This window comes from Prionailurus viverrinus, chromosome X (assembly GCF_022837055.1).
Source record: "Prionailurus viverrinus isolate Anna chromosome X, UM_Priviv_1.0, whole genome shotgun sequence".
Taxonomy (NCBI): Eukaryota; Metazoa; Chordata; class Mammalia; order Carnivora; family Felidae; genus Prionailurus; species Prionailurus viverrinus.
Genome location: NC_062579.1, coordinates 23,758,006 through 23,774,100, shown reverse-complemented (window position 1 = coordinate 23,774,100; position 16,095 = coordinate 23,758,006). Strand labels below are relative to the sequence as shown.

The 16,095-nt window shown below is 44.3% G+C and overlaps 1 protein-coding gene across 14 annotated transcripts in view; it reads left to right on the top strand.

Annotated features, from left to right (window-relative positions):
• Positions 1-16,095, top strand: part of DMD (dystrophin) — a 2,022,811-nt gene that overhangs the window by 1,810,175 nt on the left and 196,541 nt on the right. For all 14 annotated transcript variants that reach the window (XM_047843142.1, XM_047843144.1, XM_047843153.1 and 11 more), the window contains one exon: positions 6,395-6,455. In XM_047843142.1, coding sequence (XP_047699098.1) covers positions 6,395-6,455 — 61 coding nt within the window. The remainder of the gene's footprint in view (positions 1-6,394; positions 6,456-16,095) is intronic.

Sequence of the window (16,095 nt, the reverse complement as noted above, 5' to 3'; positions counted from 1 at the left end):
CTGCAACCCACCGGGCCCAGGCACACCGAACCTAGCCTTCCAACTACACACACCTGTGACTCTGCCTTCAAGGCTTTCTCTGTCCATAGGAACTTGCTCACGAAGCCCAAGTGGCAGGCCAGAGAGGTAATGAGCTCCCCCCTCCATACTCCAGGAGTAGCCCTCAAGCAGTAGTAAATAAATACTCCACTTCCTTCGCCGCTCACCTAGAGGCGGCCGGAGGGGGACAACTCTGGAGTGTCTTCTGGGCTGAAGTCCTCACCTACAGGGGGACCCCGGGTCCCCAAAGCAGTCCCGCATCCTTTACCAGCTCCTGCACCGGGGCTTCCTTGAATTACAGCCCAAACTACCTCAACGTACATCCTTGTCTCCGTGTTTGCTGCTGGGGCGTTGCGGCAATATGGCTTCCATTGTCCTGGTTCCCACGGCTCTGGCCCTTATCCTCTCTCTCTCCTCTTTCTCTTGTCTCCCTCCCTCTCACCCCCTCTCTCTTCCTCTCTTCCTCCTTTCCCTTTCCTGCTCCTGCTTCCTCTTCCTCCCACTCACACTCTACTCCAATAATGGCTCTCCCTCCTTGTCCCTCAGAGCTAGGGATGCTAACAGCTCCTTGTTCTTATTAACATTATCCCTTGTGATCTCCCTACACCCTGCACAGACCTTTGTGACCAGCCCTTTTACTAAACTCTACTCAACTTGACTGTGCCTAAAGGCACGGGACCTGTTAGGACCTCTTCCTCCACCCCACCCCATCCTGTTCCAGCCCTGCCTGTAAATACCGAGTATGGGGCTAAGCCCATAGTGTGTGTTCACTAGACAGCAGTCGATTGATTTTCATGCTGGAATGTTAGATGTGTTCATTGAAAAATATCCTCAGAGACTCAAATGCAAAGTAGCAGGAACTGTGTCTGTTTACCGCATCCTGTGCCAGCACTGTGCCAAGCGCCTCGTACATACGTAGCGGGGACGCTGTAAAAATGGACTGAGTAATGAGTACTGCTTTGTTTCCTTAGGAACCGGGGCTCTATTTTTGCCTTTTGGATGAAAATAAGTCTCGGAGCACCCTGGGTGGCTCAGTTGTTTAAGCATGCCGCTCTTGATTTCGGCTCCGGTCACGATCCCGTGGTTTACGGGATCGAGCCCCACGTCGGGCTCTGTGCTGGTGGCAGAGCAGGAGTCACGGTGGGGATGACAGATTGTTGGGATGCAGATGGGAGAAAGATTCTGACCAGAGGAAAAGGCTGCTCTTTCTAATCATCACTAAAACTATAGGAAATTCAAAAGAGGCCTTCCAGGATCTGGTGACGGTGAAGTGGTTCCAGCAAGCCCTGGAAAGTCATCTGGTGGAAATCATGTAGAGGGTAAATTTAGATATCAGAGCGTAAAGAACTTGGACTAGAGGACATTATACTCTTGTGTAGGATGAATGCATTTACGCAGTTGTTTGGCAAATATTTCTAGACTACCGGTTACATACCACACATGATAAAAGAACGCACAAAGAGGGTGCCTGGGTGGCTCCGTCGGTTAAATAAATGTCTGACTCGATCTCAGCTCGCGTCTTGGTCTCAGGGTTGTGAGTCCAAGCGCCATGTTGAGCTCCGTGCTGGGCATGAAGGCTACGTAGAAGAAGAAGAAGATGATGATGATAATAAATAAAACTCAAAGACTAGACAGACTTGGTCGCAATCATGGATTCGCCCTTTACTAGCCGCATGAACTGAGTCCGTTTTCTGACCTTTTCTGAGCCTCCCCTACTTCACGGGTGATAATGGAATAGCGTGGCCTCATTGGGTATCTGGGAGGATTACATTAAGAAACATACAGTGTGGAGCACACAGTGTGGAGCACACAGTATGTGTGTAGACACGCAGCCTGTTTGTTTTCTCCCTTTCCTGAATCATGTGACTTGAGTAATAACCCACATTAGGGTCTAATACTTAATGACTTGGACCTTAGACACACTATTCCATGTGACCTTAACTGATCATTTGCAAAATGAAAATGGCAGCACCTCACAGGTCATGATGACCGTCATACTTGAGGTCATGGGGCAGGCCCAGGAGAGGTTTTCCTTTGTCCCCCCACCCCCCAGCCACCCCTTCTAGATCAAGCCTTTTCAGTGGGAGCAACACTGCCCCAAAAGGGACAAAAATTCGTTTGTCCCTAGGGAATGAAAAACCGTACCCTTTTTACGTAAAGCACAGATACACACAGTATATCTGTGACGTCAAAATTTCATCAGGGACAGGGGGAGGAAGATGAGGAAAAAATAACTAAATAAGATGCTTTGCAGGGGGCCATGGGGGCATCGGGAGAAAAACATGGAGAAGCATTGCTCTAGAGTAGATCTCCTTGCTAGACTGTGCCCATCAAACCATTACTGGAACGGACCCACTTCTGGGAAGCCAAGTGCCTGTGGCTAGTGGTCTTCCTTTACGCCTTTCTCTTAACCCCATATGGGAGGTCTCCATTTAGTCTCCAATGCAGGTTATAGTATTGATTTGTATAACCTGCCCCCACTTTTCTTCCGACCGAACTACACGATCAGGCACCGAATCCACAAAACGTTAACAACGGCAGAAAGACGAATGAACGTATTTGGGTCTGAATTCCGGAGAGTGCCCCTTGGGCACGGTTTAAATAACATTCGTGTTCTTTTTAATTTGCTGGTTAGGCCCCTGTGTCGATTAAAATACGGCTTAACACCAGGGTGCGTCGCTTCGCGCATTCTGTTCGTCATGCATTAAAAACATGGTCGAAATAAGAACTTTGCCTCCATAGTGTGGCGTCTGTGATTCTGTGATTTTCAAAACCACCTTGGGCACAATATTGAATCCTGTCACCTCGAGGGAAGAAAAGCATTTGAAGGTAGAAGCCTTTCTGGCTCTTAATAACATACTGCATCTGTAACGCGAGGGGAAATTCACAGGTTGGTTTTGGAATGAATAAGCTCACGTGCAGCCTGCTATTTGAATTCAGGAGACAATACCCCCTGGTGCTGGTGCCGTAAGATAATGGATGATTTTTGCACTCAAGAATCTGAATCCCAAAGCCGCCTTGGATTTACACATAGCGGTTAGAGGAACATCTGTATAAGAAAATGCCAGAGGACAGCACAGTGCCTTAGAAAAACTATTTGCCAATAAATCTGCTTTTGATGGGCTACTAAAAAATGGACACATCACGCATAAGAGATGCGTGTGTCTATTACGGAGGCTAGCTTTGTGTGCAGTGACAAGCTTCCCCTGGCACACTGAGATAAGAAACAGCAGTCCTTGGTGTCGGCACTCCTGCAAGAAATGAAATGATAATTTGGGGACACACGTACAAGGGTTACCATATATTTGATCAACTTTTGAATATATGCAATACCAGAACCATCTGGCAGCCCCAAGCGAAATTGCCCACAACCTTTGAACAGTCTCTCGAGAAGGAGCCCTGAATCTAATCACGTAGAACCTTCGCCGGACTGTGTGTTATTTCCAAAGCAAGCAGTTCCAGTGTGTTTGTCTGTGGTGGTGACGGGGCACAGAAGGAATGGGGGAAAGCCATTGTCATTTTCCCCCCGTTTTTTTGCATCAAGGACATTTTTTTAGGTAGGAGATTGGAGGGTTTCTAATGATGACTGCAAAGCAGTTGCTACGTGCGTTTGTAAACTGTGAGTCAAAGCGGGGAAAACATCTTTCGGCACAGAAAACTCACTGAACTTGACCATTGGATTTATTTGATCGCTGCACATAAAGACAAACGGCTCTTCTTATTTTAAAAACTAAAAAAGTAACAGTTTATACATCCGGTTTCAGGTCCATAAATTTTCATGCTCTGTATGAAAGATTGGCAGTTGAGAACTACAGCGATAAACGCTTCAAGTTTCATGTTGATCTGGAGCTTAGAATGTTTTTGGAATATTCTTTTTACATCTTTCACCTGTTTAGTTTAAGCATATCCTAAGTACTCCTCCGGCATTTGATTGTTTTTTTTTCTCCTTTTAATGCTTAAGAATGCAAAGTCAACTATAGATATTCAGTGGAGGGCCAGCCATGAGCTCAGCTGGTCATTATTGCTTTTCCTCTGTCTCCGGCTCGATTTTCTGCTTGGAGTTAGCTCCATGAGAGCCCTGCTCTGGAAGAGCCTCCGTGAGCCACCCAGGCAACCAGTAGACCTCTCCAAGCACACTTGTCTCTGAGAGATATTCCAGAAAATCCAAATGGACTCTTCTGCTATCAGAGGACATCCACAGCATCCTCCCAATCGGAATTAATTTGGGGACCATTAAAAAGATAAAGAACTGGAAAGGAAGGAACAATGACAGAAATGGTCAGGTTCAGCCCATAGACACCTTTAAGGAAAGAAAAGCCCTTGTTTCTCGAGTCAGGCGTTCACAGGCTTGGCGATACAGTCAGTGAGAGCTGGGGTGGGTATGCTGAGCAGACAAGAGCTGGGATTTCTGGCTCTCTACCCCGTTTCCTCCTAGAAAGAGAGCTTAGGTTTTTAGGTTTCCATAACATCAGACTCTCCCCAGGTAGGTCAGGGTGTCCGGCGTAAGTTCTTAGATCAGATCTTCCTTTATCACCTTATCAGGGCGAGAGAGCTGTATCCTAGAGAAGAAAAACGAACCAAAGGAGAGTAGGGCAGATAATGAGAAAGGCAGAGGGGGTAAGAATAGAAAAAGAACTACTGAGTGAGATTGCATGCGAGGGACCACTTCCGAAATGGCAGATAAAGGTCTCCTCCCCGCCCCCCATGGTAAAAACCTGTCCACCAGAATGAAAAGGCTTAATTAGCAGCTAAATACAAATCCACATCCTGTATCTTTTAAATGACGTATCACCAAGGTACCAAGCAGAATGTCTGGTTGAAGGTTGGGTGATTCAATCCATCTATTACTCTCTATAAAACAAAGAATCTGTGGTTTCATTACCCTTAAATTGTCTGGCAGTGGGTGAAGTTAACTTTTATTAGGCGCTGTTCTTTCATATTATACAGTGTAGTCAAGGATATATTAGCTTTTACATTTTCTTACATCTCAATATACTGCGGCGTGAATTTACTGTGAGGCTAATTTAGAAGGAAGCTTTTCAGAGGAGGAAATAATGGTCAGCATCAGCTATGCTGCAAATTATAAGCAGGATGAAAATTCAGGGGGAAATGGACATCCGCATACAATCGCTAGATGTTAATCAGCTTCTTATATGTGTACTCGTGATGATATTCTTTCTCTCTTAAAACTCCAGTTTTGGGGCGCCTGGGTGGCTCAGTTGGTTAAGCGTCCGACTTCCGCTCAGGTCACGATCTCGCGGTCCGTGAGTTCGAGCCCCGCGTGGGGCTCTGGGCTGATGGCTCAGAGCCTGGAGTCTGCTTCCGATTCTGTGTCTCCCTCTCTCTCTGCCCCTCCCCCATTCATGCTCTGTCTCTCTCTGTCTCAAAAATAATAAAATAAACATTAAAAAAATTAAAAAAAAAAACCTCCAGTTTTATAAAAGCTCCATTCTGGGGGAGGATTTTAGTGTTGAGGAAATGGTGTAGTTTATCCTAACATGATTATGTTGTCTTAAGGAAAGAAACACCCGTCGGATCAAACTCTATGTAAAAGGTGTTCTCAGAGCTCGCCTTTGGGAAAGGAACCCCCCCCACCCCCCAATGATAATTTAAGCACTTAAAATACAATTTAAAGATGATTGATCAGACTAATACACAATAAGGTCGTTATAAAACAAATTCCCAGTATGTGAAATTTAATTTCACCTACAGGATTCATCATTCATCACAAAAGTTTTATTACACTCTGGTATCGGGTGCCATTCTCTGACTTTGGGTTGTTTTTTTCCAATAAGATCATGCTGGTTGGCTGATGTTTTGTGGCACCAATTAAGCATATTATTGGTCGATGAAATTGGATCCTGTTTAAAGCAAACAAAGACGAAAACAAGCATATGAGAATGAGAAGTGTAGTCTTTTAGCTTTAAGAACTTAAAATGTAACTGTATCACGCAGGGACGTTTGAGTTGTTAAACTAATAAAACCCAGTCAATCAAATAGTAAAAGATAGTGAGAAGCAGCAACACGAAGTGTTATAAGAAAAGCACCCAATGGAGACACGTAAGAGAAAATCCGTCAGCGACTCATTCAGTTTCTTATCTGTTCTATAGGTTTAGCGCTGGAACGGAGTTGTTTGTTTTTTTTTTTCCTTTGCATTTATCTTTGTGCCTGAATGAGTTCAATTTCACTTAGATTAGGACAGAAACTTCAGAACAGCAGGTTAATCCGTCCTGTCTTCATGGGCAACTGAGCAAACAGACCAATATCAGTGTAAAATTGTAATTCTGGAGATTAATGTTGTCTTTCCTGTTTGTGGTGAACTTGACCTCCTTGCCTTTTTTTTTTTTTCCTTCAGCTTCTGTCCAGGGTCCCTGGGAGAGAGCCATCTCGCCGAACAAAGTGCCCTACTATATCAAGTAAGTTGGAAGCATCACGTTCCTAAAGAAGCATTTATTGTGGCTAATCTGCATATTCACAAATGGATTTATTTCTACATTGTGACTGACGTTAACCTGGCTTACAATACCTACTTCTCCATCCCCCAAGGAAGCTTGGAAAGTCAACTCGCGCTAAAATTACCTCTGCAAATGTGCTGATGCAACAGGGAGCTGCCTTTAGGAAAAATCCATTTACTGCAGCCCGTTTCTTGTGTGTTGTGATTGGAAGTGGTGTGGCTTTTCCACAATAGCACAAAACGCTGCAGATAATATTATGGATGGTGAGAGTGAATAGTTAGAAGGACAGTTTCATTTGTTTAGGGGTGTTCCCACATCTCTTTTTCAGCCAAGATGGATGATTTCGGCAGCTGTATGTACACAAAGCGTTTCAGGTGAATAAATACTTCATGGACCCAAAAGGCAGTCAGCAGCAGGCCCGGATTTGTGTAGCTGAGGTGTTCATTCTTGACACATAGCACTCAGCGTTTTTCACAACAGAGTCATACTGTTCTCTGGATCCATTTGTGTCCGTCACAGGAATACAGGTGCTTAGAAGCACCTTCTGCAGGATGCATTGTGAAGTACAAATACATTGTACATTGAGTCAGTGATTGACATTGAGTCAATGTACATTGATACATTGGGTCAACACGCAAGGGGCAGGAGGGAGGATAGTGGGTCATTATGGCACCTTAACAGTTTCTCGTTGATTATGCGATAGAGTTCAACTTCAATTTAACTTTGAACCTGCTGGTTCAATAATTGAATTTAATCGCCTTCGTGAAATAATCTTCAATACCAGCTGAAGGCTTTCAACCTGCTTCCGCCATGAGTCTGACTAAAAATCCTCCATGTTTTCCCATTGTTCGGGTCTGCCATCTTTTATCAGGTTGGCTTCTGTTCTTCGGCTGCCCAGCGTTTCTTCATAATTCAGTTCTAAAGCAATCGCAGCAATCCTAGATCTTCATGACTACCATTCTCCGGAAATTAGATCGCATGCCTCACTTTTGTTCACTCAGAAGAATGGGGGTGAGGGAATTCTTTGGGCCATTCAGGGAGAGACACATCCTTTAAGAAAGTTGCGTCTTATTAAATTTTTCCCGACAAAGCATCTCTTACCTTTAAAACCTCTCCTTCGATTTGCTTCGATCCCGCTTTTTATCTTTCTTATTTTTAAATTGTATTATGTTTATGCTGTGTAATTACCAATTCGGTCCCCTTACGTATTTTAAAGACCTATTTTAAATTGTGTGTCTCATTGAATGACAAATTCACTTAGACATGCGCTATATGACTTTACATCCACTGTATATTTTGTGGAACCATTTTATTCAAACTCTGCCCAGTCCTCTCCTGTGTCTTGGTCAATCCCACATTCTCTTCTCTAAGATGTTTGGGACCTGCTACTTCTTCAACCCATTTGTAAAGCTCTCACTTTATCCGATTCCTTTATGATAGATGAAGAGATAGTCCTTACTGGATAGAGGTTCTTCTTTTGTAGCATAGATTGTGAGAGCACCTGAGAACCCAAAACATCTTCAAGTGATTATTCTCCAGATTATTACTGTTTGGGGCTTATTAAATATCTCACAGGGATTCCTAGGGTCTCCCTACCCACTGTCCTTTCCCTAAATATTTATCTTCTCCCCGATGCTATACCCAGCACAAAAGATCCCGGTACATTGCTGTGTGGCAGTGAAGATTCATTCAGTCCAAAATTAACAAGACAGATTCCCCCTCATTGTCCAGGGATCCTTCACTGGCCCAGATCGGGGAACGTGAAAACGTGAGGTCCAGTCCTGGCTCTGTCATGAGTTGACTGTGTCGCCTTGGGCAAATCACTTGCCCTATACACACCTTAGTTTCTCATTTAGAAAATGAGAGGTTGGACTAGGTGATATCTAAGGTTCCCTGTAGCTCTAAGAATCAATGAGTGCGACTCATCAAATGATCTTATCCAAATTCAAAAACTTAAGATCTCAGCTTTTCTTTAAGAAGTTATCTTTATTTTTTAAATTCTCTAGTTTAATCATTAACATAATATGAATTCTTACTTTTAAAAAAAAGGCATAGCAATTCTGTTTTTCCATTGTTTAATTAGCCGAAGATATGCCCCCTGAACCCATTCCACTTTCTCCAGGTACCCATTTAAAGACATCAAATCTTGGTGTTTAATTTAGGACTGTCATTCTTCCTGATTCAGTGGTAAGAGACATAGAGCCCCAGACAGAAAAAAATCGTAGAAAAGGGAACAGGGACCTTAAAGCCTCTGAAATGATCAGTTTCTAGGAATGAGGAATTAGGTAATTTCTCAAAAATACCTCTGAAACTTTATGGAGATCACTTTTCTCTAAAAACTAAAATCTACTGGGGCACCTGGGTGGCTCAGTCGGGTAACCATCTGACTCTTGATTTCGGCTCAGGTCATGATCTCACGGTGTGTGGACTCGAACCCAGCATCGGACTTTGGGTTGATATCGTGGAGCCTGCTTAGGATCCTCTGTCTTCCTCTCTCTGCTCCTCCCCTGCTCGATAGCTCTTTTCTCTCTCTCTGTCCCTCTCCCTCTCTCTCTCTCTCTCTCTCTCTCTCTCTCAAGGTAAATAAACATTTTTTTAAAAAATTATAATCTATTGGAAATTAGAGATTATATAATTTCTCAACTATACCTCTAAAATGCTGGGGCACCTGGGTGGCTCAGTCAGTTGGGCGTCCGACTTCGGCCCAGGTCATGATCTCACGTCTGTGAGTTCAAGCCCCGCGTCGGGCTCTGTGCTGACATCTCGGAGCCTGGAGCCTGTTTCAGATTCTGTGTCTCCCTCTCTCTCTGACCCTCCCGCATTCATGCTCTGTCTCTCTCTGTCTCAAAAATAAATAAACGTTAAAAAAAAAATTTTTTTTTAAATAAAAAATAAAATAAAATAAAATAAAATAAAATAAAATAAAATGTTAAGCTAATGTAGGGAGAACGCACGTTCAGAAAATACACATGGTCAACAAACCGATTATTAATGTCATTTGTGATTCATTATTATACACTACTGTTGTCTCAAATATTCTTTTTATAGCAAACTACTTTGACGTACAAGGTTCAGTGGGCTTGAGGCACTGGCAAATGCCATTTGCAATTCGAGGTGCCTTATTTATCCACAACTGACAATATAATAAGTTTATAATGATATTCCTTCACCCAGTCCCCACCCCATAGTTCCTCTTTGTTGTCTCATTTGTCTAGACTTGCATTCAAGAGTTTTAACCACCCGTTTCCAGGCACAGAGCCAGGTGCCTTCTCCGGATCTTTGTTTCATACTTAATACTTTTTTGCCTTTCAACGCTGGGATAAACTGATCCCCTAAATAACCGGAGGTTTCTGCACCAGTAACGTAATTCCAGTTGGGTGTTGACTTGTGCACTCATGCTTGAGGTTGTAAGTCACTACCCGCGTCTTGGGCTCTAGATTGCAAGTCAGGCGGTGTTGATGCCTGCATCCCGACACCAGCTTTTCATATGGTGCGAAGAATCTCGATTTCGATACTTCACCCCACGTGTTTGTCTAGCTTATTAGTCCACGGCATTCGTCATCGTTACAGTTTTTATCTCCTCGCTCCCTGGGGGCTCTCTTACTCCTGCCAGCGTCTCCTTCAGGTTATTTGATTACAGCCTTCATTGCCACTGAAAAAATAATCGCCAGCGATGTTCAACCTGTTACAACTGCCTTTTCCACCCTCCGCCATTTTGTACTCTTTTTGGCCTACTGTCAAACTCATGAAAATTCCGATATCATAGCCTTTAACCAGCTGCTGCATTCTGTTAGGATTTCTTTCACCTTTTTATGTTGCATCCTCCCATCTGGGCAAACCACACGGAGCCAAGAGCTGGGACTCTCTTGCTTTCTTAATGAGTTAGAAAATGATTCTTCTGTGTTCTTGACTGTCAGAAGAACTCAGGAATCCCAAACTTGTGTGCAGTATGTTCCTGCAAAGAAATAGCACACTGGGGCAGACCGACAGGGCAACTAGCCCAGAACTCGGTCCCACATGCAGACACCAGTGGCTGTTTGCATCAGCAGCCCGTTGGCATTGGGTTTATCCGGCGGTTTCTTACACTCTTCCCCTCTCCGCTTCAGCCTTGGCTTCAGAAGAGTAAGGTGCATAAATTTGCTGATTTCTACTTAAAGAAATAAAGGTAGATCTCAGTCCCTCTTCAGTCTGCATTTTTTAACCTCGAGTGCTGTGGAATTCAGTGAATACAATGATATTTACCCAAAGTAGACTTTTCTTAATGTTTATTTGTTTTGAGAGAGAGAGAGAGACAGAGAGAGAGAGAGAGAGAGAACAAGAGTGTGTACGCACGCATGCATATGAGCAGGGGAGGGGCACAGACAGAGAGGGAGAGAGAGAATCCCAAGCAGCCTCTGCACTGCTGGTGCAGAACGTGATGCAGGGCTCAATCCCTCAACCCTGGGATCACGACCTGAGCCGAAATCAAGACATCACGCCCAACCGACCGAGCCACCCTGGGGCGTTTTCCCAAAGGAGACTTCAGCCTCACATCCCCTTACAACCCCTTTTCATTTTCATCTTCCCAGTCTGAGAAATTCTAATCCTTTTTAGGTTTTTAGTCGGTCCTTGAATGACAGGCAAGTGTTCCCCTTGATCGTCTTAGTTGCTTCTCCCTGGATCTTTTCCAGCTCTTACGTCTTCCTTGGGACGTAGTGACCAGAGTGGCCCAAATGTCGGTTATTAAATTTGTTAGCATTGTCTGCAGTCTCCACTCACTCATGAAGAAGGTAAATGCTGTTCGCTTTCTCCCATTGGTGCAGAAATGGAGAAACCAATTGAGGTCATAGCCTCTTCTACCTATGTTAGTTCTGGCTATACTTTGGTTTGCTACTATTTTTCTGTGACACCGGCTGAAATGTTTGACCTTATATTTCTGCCATCCGGCCCTTAGGAAGGGTTTGGGTTTTAGACGAGCAGGTCCTCTCCTCTTTTAAAGGCACTGCTGTTTGTAAAGACTGGGAGGCATTCACTAATGAAACTCAGTAGAAAACCTGCTGACTCAGTCGCCAGTAAGGCCTGTCAGCAGGTTCCCTTCCTAACTATCACTGAAGCACTTCACCGAAGAGCGAAAAAAGGGTTCCGGGAAACATGCTAACTGATCAGCTTTTTTTTTTTTTCACATCCAACGCTCACGAAGCAACTCACGTCCACAGGAGTGTCTCTCTCTTCCCGCTGGTTGTTTTGGGTGTTGTGCACGTTGCTGTAGATGTTGTCTGATGACCCTGATCGACCCTTCCCTCACCTCCCAATCCCAGGCATGTTTCTGTACTTACCTATTGCGTGGGGGTTGCTCACAGCCTTCTTGAGCACTTTTTCAGATTCCAAATCCCTCCCATATCTAATGCATATCTCGCGCGTGTTCTTGCTCCGGTTCCCCATTACTTGTGCCGAGAGTTGCTCTGATTCAAGTTGAGGTGAGCATATTTGTTCCTTTGAGTTCCTGATTGCTATTTCAGTACCTGTATTTATAGAGAGAGGAAGGCGCAGTGAGCTCTGTCTCAGCTTTAACAGCAACCGATGTGCTAAGTACCTGCGTTGGCTGGCTTGCAGCGGATACATTATCTGAGAAGGAGACAGGCTCCGATCATAAAGAACACCGGATTATGACATCCAAGTGTGAGAAATCAGCCGACTAACCCAATCAAAGGAGGGATGTGGAAACTCAGACCACAGTGAAGCCGACTTTAGTCAACATTCTTGCAAGAGTGGGTGTCTGATGGACGGGCACACTGGGAGCAGTCACAGCAGGCAATTTATCTCCTACTGTGCAACTCCCTCCCCTGGTTCCTCATTGGCTGAGCACTACAGAAGTTACACCCTTACCCGGAAGTCGCCTGTGCCCACGTAAGGCAAAGAGTAGTCTGATTAGAGCAAATGTACGTTCCTTGAGGTGACTCAGGGGCCGCCCTTCTTTGGCGCATGCTCATTGCCAAGCCCGCAAAAAATAAGCCTGAGAAATAGAGAGGGGAGGAGCCGGAGCGTGAAGCGTCTAAGGGTTTGGGACTCCATTGTTGGGGGTGCGGGAGGGTCCGTACGTATTTCCAGTAGGTTGTAAACCTCTTGTTAACTAGACAACACAGAATCTCTGAAAATGAATCATCTCACTCCTCACCCAACTTAGAAAATATTCCCCTATGTCTCATTCCTGATACCTTACTGTCCTAGGAATGATACCAGTCTTCTGACATTCACTTTAAACATTGGTTAAGATTGGCCCAGCTACGTGCTCTATGAAACTAGTAAATAGACCAGGCATCAGAAGGCTTGAAATCTAGTTCTGGCTTTGCTATCAGCTAGCTATTTTTTTTTTCAGTTTTATTTATTTAAGTATTCTCTACGCTCAGCATGAGTCTGAAACTCATGACCCTGAGATCCAGAGTCCCACGCTCTGCCGACCGAACCAGCCAGCACCCCCCCCCCCCCAGCTATTTGACCACAGGTGAATCGGTTACATTTCCTCGGCCTCAGTTTCTCCGTCAGTCACCTAAGGGGGCTGAATCACGGGATATCCCATGTCATTCCCAGCCCCGACATTCTCCGATTTTATGAATGTTGAGTTTGAAAGAAAAATTGTTTATAGCACTTTTCCAGAGGAATGGAAATGGATCTTCAGATCACCCTTGAGAATTCTTACCGCACCATCACTCTTCTCGGGATAAAGGACAAATAATATTAACCCTTTTTTTTTTTTTTTTACTTTACTGTTTAGCACCATTGATAATAGGAAGTGGATGTAACAGGAAATCAGCTGTCTGATTTCAGCTGTCAATCTTTGAAGACACTGGTGAATATCTGTGGGTAATTAAATTTGTGAAATCTCTGCCAAAAACCTGGTGCTCTGACTTTTCAAAAGGCTTTAGTACACAGATAACCCAGAGGTCAGTCTTCTCTGCTGGGCTTTCTCCTCCACAGCTTGATGGTTCCAAAGGTCACATTAGCTGAGTCTCATTAAGCTTTGGGACCACAATGAAGGAATAGTCAGTAATGAATAACTGATGACAGAATCACGAAAACAACTCCGTTTACGTTGTTCACGGAAAGAGACTGAATGCGACGCCATTGTGTCACGGAGTCCCCGTTCTGGCCTTTGGTTATGTGGCCCTCGTTGGCAGGTGTCGATGTTGGTATCTTCTGTGTCTCAGAGGTTCATAAACAGTATCTCACAACCTTCCTTATAGTTTCAGAAGCTCCAACACGTAACCTTGACTGAAATGGCAGCCTCCGTGAGGATAGGCGCTGTGTCTCTTTCCCAGCCCAGTGCCTCACTGACAGCATGTGCCCAGTAGATATTGGAATGAAGGAAGGAACGCACACCAGTAATAGCACATGCGTTACACGTTGCTGCCTACTTTTACCTTCAGAAAATCTTCTAGCGTCTCTGTGTCAGTTCCGATGTGCCGCCCGAACGGGTCTCCTATATCCTCTAGACATCAACTTTAATATGAGAAAGCCTGCTGAGTCTTTTATGGAGTTAATCGTGTCGCCTCTAGCAGGTGCCTAGGAGAAAATCCTTAGCACGCGAGTCTGAATGGAATATACCAAATCCTGGGATCCACTTTCTGTTCTGTGCTTATCTAACAGTATGATTTCAGGTACAACTGAGCCCATCTGGGACTGAGTTTCCCCATCAACAATAAGGAAGTAGAAGTAGCTAATGCCTGAGATCACTCTGAGCTCTGGCTTTCTTTGTTTCCATGGAACTGGGGTCTTTTTTTTTTTTCCTACTTCTGATTTTCTAGTGATCAGTAGAGCTTTGAATCGATCAACCACTGTGCTCACGAAGCATTTGTATGCAGGATCTATTTGGGGGGGCCGGGATGTAGTGGCCCCTAAATCTTACGAGAATGGCATCGATTAGGTTTTATTTACAAAGATTTATTTACAAAGATTTTTTGTAGCATTCTGTACGTTAGGTGTGATGGTTAAAGTTGGCGGCATGGATACGTATACACGGATACATATACACGGATACATATACACGGATGCGTGGCAACCATAATTTTGTATACAAGCCACAACCTCTCTTACGTTACCCAGGTATGGCGTTAGCGTCCCGTGACTCATTCGTGGCACTTTTGGGAATGTGAGAGTGTGCATAAAATGTATTTAGGCCTGTTTCCCTGAAAGAAGAAGAGTAAATCATTTCAGCTCTTTGTTCGTTTTCTTTCTTAACTTTCTCAAACGTGCGCTTTGTTCCATAATCACGTGGTAGAAAAAAACATGGGCTGTCACATCAGATAAACCCGTGTGTGAAGCCCAGGTTCATCATACTCTGTGTTATTTAAACCATTTGCTTAACCTCACACCCATTCTGCTTTCTGGCACGTAAGGAATATGAATTGGCTTTCCTTCTCTTCTCTGAAAGGGAGTCGAAGTCTAATGGACGGTTACGAGATACTGAGTGTCGGATGTGTACGAAAACACAGCTACATGTTTAGAATGTTTTCTGGGACACAAATAGGTCCTTGATCAAATCAGTTTATTTTCATTTTTGGAGTTCCCACGTAATTTGGGGTATGTGTGAATTCCCAAACATTCCTGAGCCGCTCCTAGGCTTCTCTAATTGCTTCTTATCCTGTCCCCCTGGGAAGCAGCATCCTGTTGCCTTGACAAAGGTCAGCAGCAGCCCAGACAACATTTGAAAATAACTTAATAACCTTGAACTGCCTCTCCCCTTTGGATAATTTCCTTAGAGCATTAGCCCTTTGAACACTGACCTGGTTGCAGAAAATGTCCCTCTCTCAGCGGGAAAACCCAAATCCCATTCAGTCTTCCCTGCTTCGGTCCAGGGGATTGGGGCCGGGGGGAGGGTGGGAAGGCAGGGGAGCTTGGGAGCTGAATAGTGGGTAGGGAGAAGGCATTCTTTCCGGGAGAACATTCGTGCGCGCACACACACACATACAATTTCTTCTTTTAAAAAAATAACCTGAGTGCGTTATATAAATCAGTGCTGTCACATTGCAAATTTTAAAAATCACTCTACGAGAGAGAAAAAAAAAATCTCTGCTTTCGGCAGTCTGCAAAGCTCCTCAGAACAGGTCCTATGTGGGGCTTAGCCCACTGTGAGCATTGAGCGAATGATCGCGTCTTTTGTGTTATCATTAACTACAGGGTGGATGAAACAGAGAAGCTTTCCCGGTCCTTCTGAAATTTCCAGTAGCTTTTTCTGTTTTGCTTTCTCAACTTATCCATACCCATCTGGGTCCCCGAAGCCACTGCGGGTCACATGGTCAGTGCAAAGATTAATTTTTAACTTGCTTCTTTGTTGTTTTAGAAGGAATTTGTTGTGGTGGGGGTGGTTGTTTCCTTTGGATTTAGTGACTTTTCCTCGGACTTGAGCTTTCTATAGAGGCATTATCTCATAGTTACCATCCATGTAATTGAGACGGGATGAAAGCAAAGTTTAATGTGTACCTACTAAGTGCTAAGTGCTAGACTAGCTGTGTATCTTCCCGCCTATGAGGATGGCCCCATCGGTTGTTATCCAATAAAGAGGACACGGCTGAGACTCAGAGGTTGGTGGCTTAAGTGATGCTCATAATGACGCGGCTTTGCATCT